Source organism: Varroa destructor, unplaced genomic scaffold (assembly GCF_002443255.2).
Source record: "Varroa destructor unplaced genomic scaffold, Vdes_3.0 BEIS01000006.1, whole genome shotgun sequence".
Lineage (NCBI taxonomy): Eukaryota > Metazoa > Arthropoda > Arachnida > Mesostigmata > Varroidae > Varroa > Varroa destructor.
In genome coordinates, this window is record NW_019211459.1 from 27,004,755 (window position 1) to 27,017,724 (window position 12,970).

Below are 12,970 nucleotides of genomic sequence, written 5' to 3' on the forward strand. Positions count from 1 at the left end.
AAAAATCCACTCGCCTAAAGTTTACTTTCCTTACCGTTTTACCTAAGTGTGCTAGGCCTGTGGTCCCCAGGCCGCATGTATTTGCCAGTCCGTTTCGCAGTTAGTAGCAGCAGCGGCGGCGGCGGCGGCGGCCGGTCGCCGACAGCTCATCAGGAAAGAGCAGCGCCGCTGTTCTCCTTCTCTCGATCTCTGTACTCCGCTTAAAACTAGAGTCACTTAACGTCAAAAGCGTCAAATCGCACAAAAATATTAGGCGGTAGTTTGCCAACGCTGCGCCTAATATTCTCTAAATTCAATGGGGTCACTCGTACAATTTGACTGTTCGGCAAATATACGTTAAAGGGTGTATCTATATCAAAAGGCCCAATTGTACGGCAGCTGATATGGGGTAAGCTTCCTATATGGCGTCGGAACTATGGCTGGTATTTCCGGTAGAGAGTATAATCCCCTTCCGTTCTCTATATAGCAACAATAGTTGCAACTGTTTACAACATAACAAGAGCGATGGACAAATCAAAGCGCAAGGAAACGGTCTGTCGTTCCTAAGAAGGTTAATTAGTTTATCTATTAAACTAAACTGTGATGTCACTTATTTAACAAACACGAATTGTATTTAAACAGTATTCTAAGTTAAATTCATGCCAGGCCTTTCTATCGAAAATTTGCTTATTGCCATGATGTCAAATGAGGGCATTGTATTTTCAAGTGTCTCTATAGAAAGCTATATTATGGATGTGCGCATACTGAAACGAGCACGAGACAACTAATTTTGTTAACTTAGACAATTGTTAAAATGCTCCGAACTCATTATATTCGTCCCTTTTTACGCTTAACACAGCTTCGTATAGTATATACCAAGTATTGTTTTGTTAGCCCATGCGCTTTGAAGACTTCTTTTACATAAATTAGACCTAATATGCTAACTATGGTCATAGGGCTCGAAATTAGGCATATACCCAAAGGGAGCAATGTAAGGGTAAGGTCATATGGAGCGCATTTTTATTCACCTTTTTTTTTTTTTTTTTATTTACTTCCTTTTGAAGCCTGAACCTAGTTATACTTAATTAAGAGCTTTTTATGATGGTCTAGGCAAACTCTAAAACCAAGTAAAATTCGCTTGAGATAAGGAGAGCACATGTTAGTAGTGATTTTTTCCATCAAACAATAGGCTTTATATTTTCTTTTTCGAGGCCGCGAGAAAGCTATGCGATAAAGTGCCATGGATAAAAAAAGGAAATTTTCCAAAAGTAGATAGAGAAAAAAAATTAAGACAAACTCCCCTTGACTTTAAATCGTTTTGATTGGACCGTACAATCCCATAATTTAGGAACACCGTAAGCATACGTAGTGCAAAAAAAACTCAGTGATAATTAATTCAAATGTTTTGGGAATAATGCATATTCAAAACAACTATTACTCTCCAGTTCTCTCTAGATCATTAGGATAAGATGTTCCTCCATGTTTTGTTAAAGGAATTTCCACATGCGGGTACTTTTAGAAAACGGCTTGCTTCAAACGGCACAAACAACACGATCATCCCCGTCGTATTTCTTTTGTCCAATTTCTATGACAGTTGTTGCACTTCAGTTTTGAGTATAGCCAAGAGAAGGCAATAGCATCGCGTAATATATGGTAACAGCTGGACACCTGATAGCATTTGCTTGCGTCGGCTACACGTCCGGTGGCACCGATAAAAAACACAATGTAATAAGAACTCTCTACCGAAAGCGATTAGACAAAGTGCAGCGTATCGGGACCCACCTGTTCTGTGCTTTGCCATGGAATCACTAGACACAAAGACCGATTCCTCATCCACGACCTGTCGCACGACAGGATAGCCCATCCATTAGGTGGAGAGGCCCGTCCGGTCACAGGCGAGGGCCTCTTATACCCGGGGCCTATCGAGGGCTTCATTCGGGAGATGTCGAGCTTCCGGGTTTGAGGTAACGCGCGGTGTATAGTGGTCTATCCTGTCTGCGTTAGGCAGCTGCGACTTAGTGTACTTTGTTGATAGCGTAACATCGCAATCCCTCGCGCCTTTCATATAGTCTCTATGACTTTCTTTGTAGTAATTATTATAGGCCTTGCCAGCTGTGGTGGCATATTGTTGCACCTTAGCAAAACTTTTCTATTTCACCCACCTGAATGACTGGATATTGTTATTTATTGTGCATAGTTTGCGTGTGTATTGTATTACGTCAGGGATGGCATCACCTGCCTGTTAACCTAGACAGAAACGCACTAAATACTCCATCATGTTCGACCCATTTGCTATCCTCCTGCGATGGCCCAAAATGGTATAATCACAGACAAAGCCTAGCTTACTCCAAAAAGTGGATCTTCACCGAGAACGCATCCTTGCCGTTGAGAAGATTTAGTAAATAGGATAAATAGCCAGGAATATTACGTCTGGTGACCGGACGATATGTTGGAACAAAGGCTGAAAATCGTTAACATCGTAAGTATAACATGGACTTCAAAGATCTTGCACAAAGCAATGAACTTGATTGAAGGATAATGTGCCATCGCGTCGTATATAATTCTACAGGCTTGTCGATATTCAAGATAAGTTCCTATCATGTCGCTTCAGATGAAATGCTTGGCTTGACATTTAGATGTATCTGGTTAGATACTGTAGCCTAATAATCTTACGGCACGACGTAGTCTAGGTTGGAACCCGAGTATAGACAGGCATCGTTTCGTGCTGGCAGTCAGCCGTCTGATGGAATGTCTAACGGCGATACCGGACGTAAAACTCGAAATACAAAGAGGTATTATCGGTTAACTAATACAGTGGAGCATAATACTTTTGACGATATTTATACAGAATCATCTGTTATACAACTAAATATCTATCGTATGCTAAGTAAATATCTAAACAACGGACTTGCAGTATCAGAAAAGTTTACTGGGTAACTTTGATAATGCCATTATATATAACAAACGAAGACAAGTTGGCAACTCACACAACATAGGCAGCTTTCAATAACACGACTACCGTGAGTATAAAAACGCGTTTCATTAATTTACTAAAGCACCTTTGGCACGACATTGAAAAAGCATAACGTAGCATTTTCTGAAACGTCAAGGATGCATAAGTCTGCAATCCAGACATTGGCCGAGAATCAATACTGTTGGTGTTGGGTTAATCCTCCAAATCACTGGAACAGAACAAATTGACTCGATTTGTTAGACTCGTAAAATATCTGCATGGCTACAATAAGCGTTGGCCGTACGCGTACCTATCTTCGAAATTCATTTTTAAGGATTTTGCCCTCCTTCGAACAAATGCTTTGCAAAATTTATGTTATGAGATGAACTTTTCGCTTAAAATCTTATGCTCTCGTTATATAAGAGCGAAAAAATCATTTAAAATTTCTCGTACACATAATTACCGTTGTAGCAAGCAAACGATTATCCATTCATCGTCTGGCCATTAGAAACAAAAGAACGCTATAGTGGAAGCCGCTTATTCAAACAACAACTCGGGCTAGGATAGATGATACAAGTTAGAAGTTCTGTTGTTTCTCCGGTGCATGTTACAGTGTTGTTCTGGACGGGAGGATTTTCTATACGCTATACAATAACGGTTTTCTACTTTAGTAACAGTGGGGGAGAAAGTAGGTAAAAATCACAGAAGTTTGGGTAGAGCAAAAAGCAAACGCAATAAATGAACAAAAAAGTAAAATTCACCAAGGTCATTATATTTTTTATTGACTCACCTGGACCATATATACGTATATCTATATATGTATATAACGCTGTTCCAGACCCTATTTCAATGAACTAATGTTGATTTAGCGTAACGCATGTTTACAACGTATCGTTCTTTTTTTGTTACCAATTGCCATTTTCGCTTCCTGGTATGACGAAGCCGCGGTGCATTTAAACTTAATGATAATAAGGGTACATGTTTGCCAAAATCGTATATGCTGACTTTTTGGATGCTAGCAACTGGCATACTTTGGCATGTCCAAATAGGGGTCACGTACCCCTGTGCTGTGGAAACGGTGAAGACACGTTCGGATAGTTGGAATGTAGTTGCTTTACGGTGTACATGGAATAATTCTTTAATACTTAGAGTTAATTTCTCACTAGGAAGATTGCGCGGAGGTTCAGTTTCTGGTAAAACAAGGTATAAGTAAACTTGGATTCACTAATAATAGGAGCATAGGTTTTACTTCATATAGAACACTTGTAAAATTAAACACTTTAAAATTCCAATACGGCACTCATTTAAATTAACAGTAAAACATTTGAATGAGATGTTATGGTTTGCTTTGCCTGTTCTAAATTCATTTACTGATAACTTATAATGTATCGATATCTGAATATTAACAAAAGCGAGCATGCATACAGTGCATGTAAAGTAGCATAATACTAAAACCGTTGTAAATTGAGTAAGGAAGTTAATTTTATTAATTGCAATAATCGAAACCAAAAAAGTACTGCCACAAGACATTTGATTTTCCTAAACTGTAATGTGGTACTGTTAAATAAAATTGTATGCAATGGATTGTTCGATTCACGGCAGTGATTAGGCAGAAAATATAATATAAGAAAAATAATGCAAGCCTTTTTTTATATGCCTACTTATGCTCTACGAGCTCGTATTTTTTAGGTTTATGACAGAAAAAAAAAGTCAACATCGAGATGTTCTTGTGCACCTCGAATAAGCCACGTAGGTATCCAGAAATTAGGGCTACATATAACAGCTCGTTTTATGTCGTATGCTACATTTTCGGCTAGTTCCGTATTATATAGCTCTCGTTTCTATTCTCATATAACACGTCAAAAAAACTTTGCTTGTTTTATGCCTCTAAATTCAATTCATCGCTTAATATCTTCGCATGGGTCTTTTAGTTAAGTGTCGGCTAAAATCGGCGATCGTCAAGTGGATGAATGCAAGAACCACCTTAACCTAGATAATATTATATGGCTTGCCTTTATTACGTAATAAATAGAGAACTATATTTGTGGCATGACGGCTTGTCAGTATTCTTTTGGGCACTTTTTGAAAAAGATAATTTCACTACAATATCGTTTACGTCTATTTTTGGATTTTTTTAACCCACTCTTTAACCTTGGCGGATTTCCATACGCCTTAGACTGCAGTTCTAAATGCCTTAGTTCAATATTTCTGACTCCCTGGAGGTCAAAAAAATTTAGATCACACCCCGTCTGAATTATTATAACTATTATACCATACTACTTATACTAACGTAACTATTATACATAGGCTCCTATATGAAGCTGGTCCCTCGTTACGTTAGGCAACGGTAGTCACTTATTTAAGACACTCCCTTTCATGCAACAATTTTTTTTTATGTAACTTATATTTGCGTCTTGAAACTAAAAGGTGCTTTACCCGTTTTGGCCCGCCTTGACAATGTAGTGATCACCTCAGGGATTCCAAAAACGGTAAGTTTCTTTCAATTCTGCTGACTTTCAGCTAATACAGTACTTCAAACAGATAAACCTTATTACAATGTCTACAAACAATTCGAATCCCGAGAGCAGTTGTTAGCTTTGATTAAGTAACTATGTACGTAAAATCGTAAGTAAGTATAGCGTAGGCTGGTAGACACTTGATAGCGTTGACCGAAACCGATCGTTGTAACGAAAAGTTAATATTTCTATAAAATGAAAAATAATTGTTTCTTTTATTACTAGGTTCTAATGATGGTAAACTGGCTTTGTTACAGCTGAATAGACTGAATACATCAGGGATAGTTGTTTCCTATAGCGGTGATGATGAATACCAAACAGGTGGCGCTGGGGGTCCTGGTTTTTGCTATTTCAGTACTCTTTGTCTTCGCGGTTCTTTTCGGCCTGTATAAGGCGCTATCGGGCACTCAAGAGGAGCCACATTCTTCTCCACTGCTACATTCGATAAGGTAACGAACGATTCAATTTTACTCTGCTTTGTTTTGATATGTGCATTCTCGTATTACATGAGTCCTGGCTGTTGCGTATTGAACTGGGGATACGTCGACCATGTACCACATTAAGCGGAAGACATCAACATTGCTTCGTTGGCTGGTCAGAAGGGCTGAGAGGGAAACTAGTACAGCTTGTTATATTTTCGCCACGGTCATTTCGAACTATTTGTTGGAAAGCCAGTTCGTGCTTCGATCTTCATTCAACACAATTCTGCTAGAAACAAGCAGCTTACGAGCCACTGAAGGCCACAAAACGTCACTTAGGAAATCGTTTCTGAAAATACTAAATCAAGCTAGGCAGATTGTTATTTGAAATTACTGCTACTGGAATTGAAACTCTTATTATTGTATTGCTATACTATAAGGCGGTTATTGTGATTAAATGAATACTAAGGACTTCAGGGACTTCTTGAACTTGTGGGGCCTGTCTAGTGTTAATTATTATATTTCAATGCCGTCTGTTAGCATTTCATGTAGATAATTCGTCTAGCTCTTACTATAAGCAAAATATTGCTTTAAAAAAAGTCTGTGAAGTTGATAACCCGCAAAGCATGCATCATTTATTGTCAACTGTTATGGCAAAAGTACTCTCCATGCTGGCCCTCCAGAAGCTCTACATTTAGAAGTAGAAGACATACTTGGACTCTGCTTCCAAAATGCTTCGGGAACGTTCAGAAGAATTTATCAGCAAAAAACCTTATCATTAGTAGCTATTTTCGTCTAGTTATTGTACAACAGAAAATCCTATTGATCCTTAGAATACGCAGTTTCAGGTTTATTTATTGCAACAACAAAATCGGCGCAATTATATCTGAGAGTAAGGCAGGAAGCTTGAGCTTTATGGTATATTATTAGCCTACGATAGTGTATAGCTTTTATTTGTATGTGTCCAAATGACTAAAAACAAGCGGCTGCTGTGAACAACGAAATCAGATTTAGAGTACTATCTAATTCGTACACCCTTTCCCCTAGATCATGTTATATATGTATACCTTGTCAGAGCATAACTCTAAGTTCTTATTATTACTACCCTAGCATAGTTTAATGCTTTGAATAACCCTAAAGTTCTTTCTTAAACCTTTGCAGATCACTTGTTCTATTTTTTTTTTTATAAACAGGATCTTGAGCGCTAAGACAATTGTAGCTACAGTGTGGATAATCCACAATGTTAACTTCGTTATTAACAACAGCACGGAAATTGTCTGTTCGTGGGTTCGCTTTCATATAGAATACAGTGACCGCGGTAACTTCTAATTCTTATTCATGCATTCAGATTGGACTTCGATCCATGTACTGAAACGGCGTTGGATTCGTCTGTATGTTTCACTTTGGTCATCTTCAGCCACACCAAAAACGAGAACCTGCGCGGTCAGCTCGCTTACATGTATGCCAACGACACCATCAAGCGGGAATACTGCTTCAAACCAATGGTTGTTGTTTTCGACGGCCGTCCGAACAAGTAATCCAACAAACGGATACATTTAGCCGCCACATTTATGAATCATTGACTAACTAACCAAATATTGTCTAGTTTACGAAACTGGCGAATTATTTCCTTTTTTTTTTCCCTTTTGGATCCCCCCCTATTTAATCCTGCATTCGATATTTCTCTTTGAGTCTTGAATCACTTTTCGATTGTCTCGAGGAATCGATTTAGATGTGTATCTATTGAAATTGAATCTTCCTAGAGTGTAAGATACACTCAATGCTTTAGGACTCGACGCATTTCTAAATCAAAGGAAAGTTATGTAACGTAAAAGCACGTAATAAAAGAGCTCTTTCATGGGTCTTTATCAGCAGTTTCATCACAATTAAGATCAAGAACGAGATCAGCCGTCCGACAGTTTTAATCGAGAAGGTTACTCCCGCATTTTTAGCTCTTCTCCGCAAACGGAACCATCTATACGTTTTCGTGTTAGATTCGTTTGCGCCGCATCCGCGACAACTGAGTCAGGTGAGAAATCAATTAAAATATTAAAGCATTCAATAAACTAAAATACAGATTTTAGATTCTAGATAAATAGTATCACACCACTGAAGGTATGACACAAAAGCAGTACGGCAGTGATTTCTTGAGAGCTTCAAGTACTGAACTTCACAAAAAAAAATATATATATATATATATGCATATTTGTTTCGTCTGTCGCAGCGGGCATGCGTTCATCCGCTTGGTACCATACGAAAGTTAGTCGTTTTTGGAACAAAACAATAAGCTTGTCATGGTAAACAACGATGATGCTAGATAGTGCTAGATAATCAAAAATCAGCTATTATCCGATTCTTTCCCGTTGGACGGATTTTTTAAACTTTTTAACGGATTTTATATATTAAAAAAAAAAAAATTTCTTTACTGCTTGCAATCGACAAGTTTTCATCCAGTCTTTAAAAAATTCGACAAAAAATTTTGTGGGACAAAGCAAAGGATCCTCAGTAGACTTTAGGTTTAGAAAGTCTGAAAATTAATCAATATAGCTTAAAAAGCTATTTTTGATACAGCGGAATTTTTAATACAGAAATTTACGACTATTTGAGAAAGGGAAAAATGCATCCCAGCCCTCTTATTGGTTTGCAGGTGGTCAGCGGTCAGAGTCAGATCTGGAATTGCACCCTGAGATATTGCTCGGTGTTTGAACGGCTTTTTTCTCCAACAGCCTGCGGAAGCCACTGCATTACGACGCTAGGCTCAGCGCTCACAGGTGATCGGTATTTTCACAAATCTGTCATCCAGCTTGATGGTCCAATATTTTTCTTCCATTTCCATAAAAGTTACATAGCGCAAAAGCATGATGAAGAACCGTTTGTGATTACAGGTTGCACGCTGTCATCTATAGTGAATGATCGGCAAGCAGAATTTTTTGAAGGATGGTCATTTTCTCAGGAGGTCCAGGTACACCCAAGTTATTCATAGTATACCAAAAAATAAGTAGTCATTTCGAACGTCTAATGATTGTTTCTAATTCTATTCACAAAGAGCGGTCCCTATCTTCATTAATAAGACGTTAATTATCTCTTAACCACTAAAGTCACTCATAAAATGGCTACTTCAGCAAAGACTTCGTTTTTTAATGCCATCATTAAGACATTGTTTCATCTACATGTACTATCCATGTCTCTTCAAATTATTTGAAGCATCTAGAGATATAATATTCATAAATGTTGGATTTGGTGAAATTCAAGTGAACTGATTAAAACAGGTTGATAATACTCTTGCTTTGAAGTCGGTTACGTTGTACGCCGTAAAACTTTGGTAAGATTGACTTTAAAGATTTGACTATTATTGGCCATTTATATACATACCTTTTTTGTTAATACAGAGGCACAACGATATATAATAGAATGTAGCAAATATATATTCGAATCAATTTTGAATAATTTTAAATTAACTTCCGTCTGCTTTTATGTACAGGCGGCGCTGTTTGCGGCCCTTCCTGAAGGCTCTTCAGTCTACGAATTTCATCGCGAGCACTCCAGGGGTATTATGGTTCGCCGCATGGTCCGACATCATCGTATCTCACTGTCCTATAGGCCCGGCTAAATCGTGGCTAGGTCATTTCGCCTATTTTTAAGCAATGATCATCAAAGATTGACTATAATTTTCAATTTAAATTATATGTTTGAGTTTAGAAATATCTGGCACTATAGAACTGTTAGATGCATGTCATATACCACTGGTGATACATGTAAGTTAAACCAAATCTCAGTTTGACTCCAAAGCCATGCATATTTGGGCATTCACTGTAATAGCCTAGTGTATATAACACTTTTACATCTCCACCGTAGACGCCAACGTCCTGTGATGTTTCGTTCGACATTCGAGAGCCGTCACTTGGTTCTTAGGCTTGAAAAAGCAATAGTTCTAATACCGCAGTTACGGTGGATCAGACACTAGGTCATTGTGACCGTTATTCGTCGTTATTAATGCTTTGTTTTTTTTGTTCTGATCACACACTTGTGTGATGTATGCCGTCGGAGCTTGATTCAGTGATCCCTGATCGTTTTGGTTAGAGTTCTAATCATCTAAGTCACCATAAATTACGCTTTTTTTTTTTGCTTAGATCCCTAATGGGCGCAATACTACAATATAAAGAAGCAGCTTGCTGACTCATGTGGATGGTAAATAACAGTCCAATGATGGTTCGAAATCCTTAAAGCCAACATTTAGCCAGTAGCTTAAATCTAGTACTTGGCTGAAATTTGATTTTATAGTATTTACTATGGATTCATTTCCCGAATTTTCCTCCTAAAACAATCGGCAAGCCAACGACGTTGAGCATATTTTAAAGTTGTAGTAACTCCTGTAGCGGTCAGAAAATCGAGTGTCATACCATTTACTTTTCAACAGAGAAGTTTACAATCGTTAATGAAAATGCTGATTTAGATTTTACTGTTTTTAAACGTAACTGGGAAGTACTTAATGGATTTTGCGCAAGTGTTGCAATGGAAACAACAGCGAAACGCGTTGCTGGTTGCAACATATGTTGGACCTGTTGGTTTAAACAATGAATGAACTTACTGAAATACAAGTGCCAGCAATAAATGCAGTGATGGGTCACGGTCGAATATTGAATTATGGTAATATCGTACAAAGGAACGAAGATATATACTGATTTGCAAGAGTTTTTTTTATGTTTCATTTATTCTACTGAAAATATATACGAACGCCCGCATGAGGATCATTAGTAAAGAAAGTTTGTATTAAACGATTTTTAGTTTTTTCATTTACAGTGTGAGCACACGTCTAAGTAAAGTCGAAAGTCAGGATATTCTGTTTGCTTTTGACTCAATATAATAGTTCTGTGGTACGCCCAGCAGCTCTAGGGCTACCTTAGTGTTGGTACAGCCATCTAGATTTTAAGTAGTAGAGCACACCTAGAACGTGTCAAAAGCCGTAAATAAGTCAGCGTGGGGTATAGTTGATGAGAGAAGGGGTGCGCGTACTTTTTTCACTTTTGAGTGTAAAACACTTCAAAAAAAGCCCCTAATAAAATAGAAATGGAATGCCTAGATAACTTCATTAACCAAGAACTCAAGGGCATATAAAAAGCGTTACTAAGTAATAAGAGTTCCCATTCCCAGGTGAACAACAAGGAGCAGCAACGTTCGTAGTAAGAGTACCTAAACTATCTAATCCATTTATGGTAGAAAATATAACTTGCGCACACTTAAGTAGCTCGGGGAAACCTCCCAAGAGTCAAAACATAAATTAGTGATGCTTCTTGTGATATCTCTTTGGTTTATACGTAGAATGGTCAGTAACTGTAATTTTAAAGAATTAGTTATGATGACTTGCTTTTTTTTATTGAAATGCCTCCTCGTTTTGTTCTGCTTTGCATAACAATCATTGTTCTACCCCTTCAAACAATCGTTTTGCCCCATCTGCTCTTGGCAATATGTGTAAACATGTGTAGCTGTTTTGTTGTATAAAATCCATCTCTGCCTTTATAATGTATTATGGATAATTGCTCCATCGTAGAGTATCTACTTTAAACATCCTTTGATGGTGCATATAGTCATATATAGTAATATACAGCCAGATAAATAATAGTAGTCAGAAATAGTCAGATACAACTAACGATCGTTCCCACCGTATGAGGAAATCTCATATACTGCCTTGTTTGATTAATCATGGCAGCTTAAGGGTCATAGTAATATATAATATATCAAATAACACCTTTTTTTATATTTAACACATGTGATAGCATTTTCGCACACGTGATGAAATTTACATATGTCGAGAAAAAGCAGCAAAATAGTTTAAAAAGAAGAAGTACATTTTTTTAGTCCTTAATAGTCATTGTATTAATAAGCCATCGTGTTTCTTCCACCGCAATTTTCTCTGCATAAACAGTCATTTTCTGTTCATCGTTTTCGAATGCTTTGCGGAATTGTATGAACTCTTCTTCTGCTATATAACCCATGGCTAGGATCCGAACTCTACACAGAAATTTCTATTCCACAATGGCACAGACTCTTTTAGTCCGCGCTCAGCAGCTTTCTAAAAGGTTCCCATCAACAATAATTCATTTATTTGCTACAAGAAACAGCTGTAAGGACTTGGCACGTTCTGGGATCGTGTTGTCGCTTTTCTGTTGTTGTTCTAAGGGATAGAAAAGCCGATTATTAGGAGGTGACCGCAGTTACAGTGGCAAACAGAGTGAAAGAAAAGAATTTTGATAGCAATAAAAAGTGAGTGAAAACGAGTATCTCTTAGTATAAGTCTCCTTTTTAATTGTCTTTGAAGAAATGTATGTTATATTATACATAATGGCTGGATTTTCGGATAATACAAAAAAAAAGGTTTAACTTATTGGAATATGGTAAATATCTATGAGCGGCAAGTAAGCGAAGCAAAATCGGGAATCAAGTCTAGCGATTACATGAAACAGTATGAAATTGCCTGATCAGTGCCGTTTTTATGATCTTTGAGGCAATTACATTATTTGAGACTGTCAGTAGCTCTACAGCCGGATGGTATCCTTTTTAGTATTGGATAAACGTTCTGAATCCAGAAAGAAGAGTTGTGATAGGCTCTGGTATCACGACTTGTATCTAAATTTATATTCCATCCTTTATTTTTATTATTTCACATATTTTAATATTTGAAGCTCGATAGTAACTTGGCACAAAGCTAGCCCGTGTCTGCTACATGACCTTCGAGCACAAACTTTCTAATTCTAGTAGAGCGATTGTGCGTTTAATAATAACAGAGATTAGATAATTACTCCAAGAAAAATATCGTTATAGAACTATTTACTATGAAGTGAATAATAAAAGCTAAATAATTAATGTAAACAACGAACCTGTCATCGTTAATCTATTAGTATTGTTCTTGACTAGAAGATGTTACATACATCTGCATGGAAACAAAGTCAAAAGAACTGAAGCTACTGCCGCAGTCCTCTTTTCCATAATAAATCTTAGATTTAAAGTGCCCTGAAGTCCACATCAACAATATGGTGCGTATATCTGCTACAGGTTTGAACACAAGATTGAACGTTACTTATCATTGTCGCATTATTCTTGTTTAT

At 37.4% G+C, this 12,970-nt stretch overlaps 2 protein-coding genes across 9 annotated transcripts in view; both read left to right on the top strand.

The window, feature by feature from the left end:
• The first annotated feature begins 1,944 nt into the window (after positions 1-1,944).
• Positions 1,945-10,645, top strand: LOC111253155 (uncharacterized). Of its 8 annotated transcripts, none has more exons than XM_086992654.1 (8): positions 1,945-2,458; positions 5,360-5,421; positions 5,706-5,897; positions 7,216-7,401; positions 7,740-7,896; positions 8,515-8,638; positions 8,753-8,829; positions 9,349-10,645. In XM_086992654.1, exons 3-8 carry the CDS (start codon positions 5,752-5,754, stop codon positions 9,475-9,477), a joined length of 819 nt encoding a protein of 272 aa, XP_086848780.1. In that variant the 5' UTR covers positions 1,945-2,458; positions 5,360-5,421; positions 5,706-5,751; the 3' UTR covers positions 9,478-10,645. The 8 variants fall into 8 exon arrangements, with proteins under 8 accessions (XP_086848780.1, XP_022667904.1, XP_022667908.1 ...); XM_022812169.2 differs by having other exon boundaries at positions 5,396-5,421; XM_022812173.2 differs by having other exon boundaries at positions 5,396-5,421; positions 7,285-7,401.
• A 1,324-nt stretch (positions 10,646-11,969) lies between these two features.
• ND-24 (NADH dehydrogenase ubiquinone) overlaps positions 11,970-12,970 on the top strand; it is a 3,443-nt gene continuing 2,442 nt past the window's right edge. The window contains exon 1 of the mRNA XM_022812175.2: positions 11,970-12,128. The gene's annotated coding sequence lies outside the window, so the exon portion shown is untranslated. The remainder of the gene's footprint in view (positions 12,129-12,970) is intronic.

Excerpts from the sequence above, each read along its gene's own strand:
- LOC111253155 (XM_086992652.1), top strand. The coding sequence starts at position 2,728 with ATGTCTAACGGCGATACCGGACGTAAAACTCGAAATACAAAGAG. Across the intron at positions 5,898-7,215 it reads CCACTGCTACATTCGATAAG|ATTGGACTTCGATCCATGTA; the intron begins GTAACGAACGAT and ends TCATGCATTCAG. Across the intron at positions 8,639-8,752 it reads GCTAGGCTCAGCGCTCACAG|GTTGCACGCTGTCATCTATA; the intron begins GTGATCGGTATT and ends TTGTGATTACAG.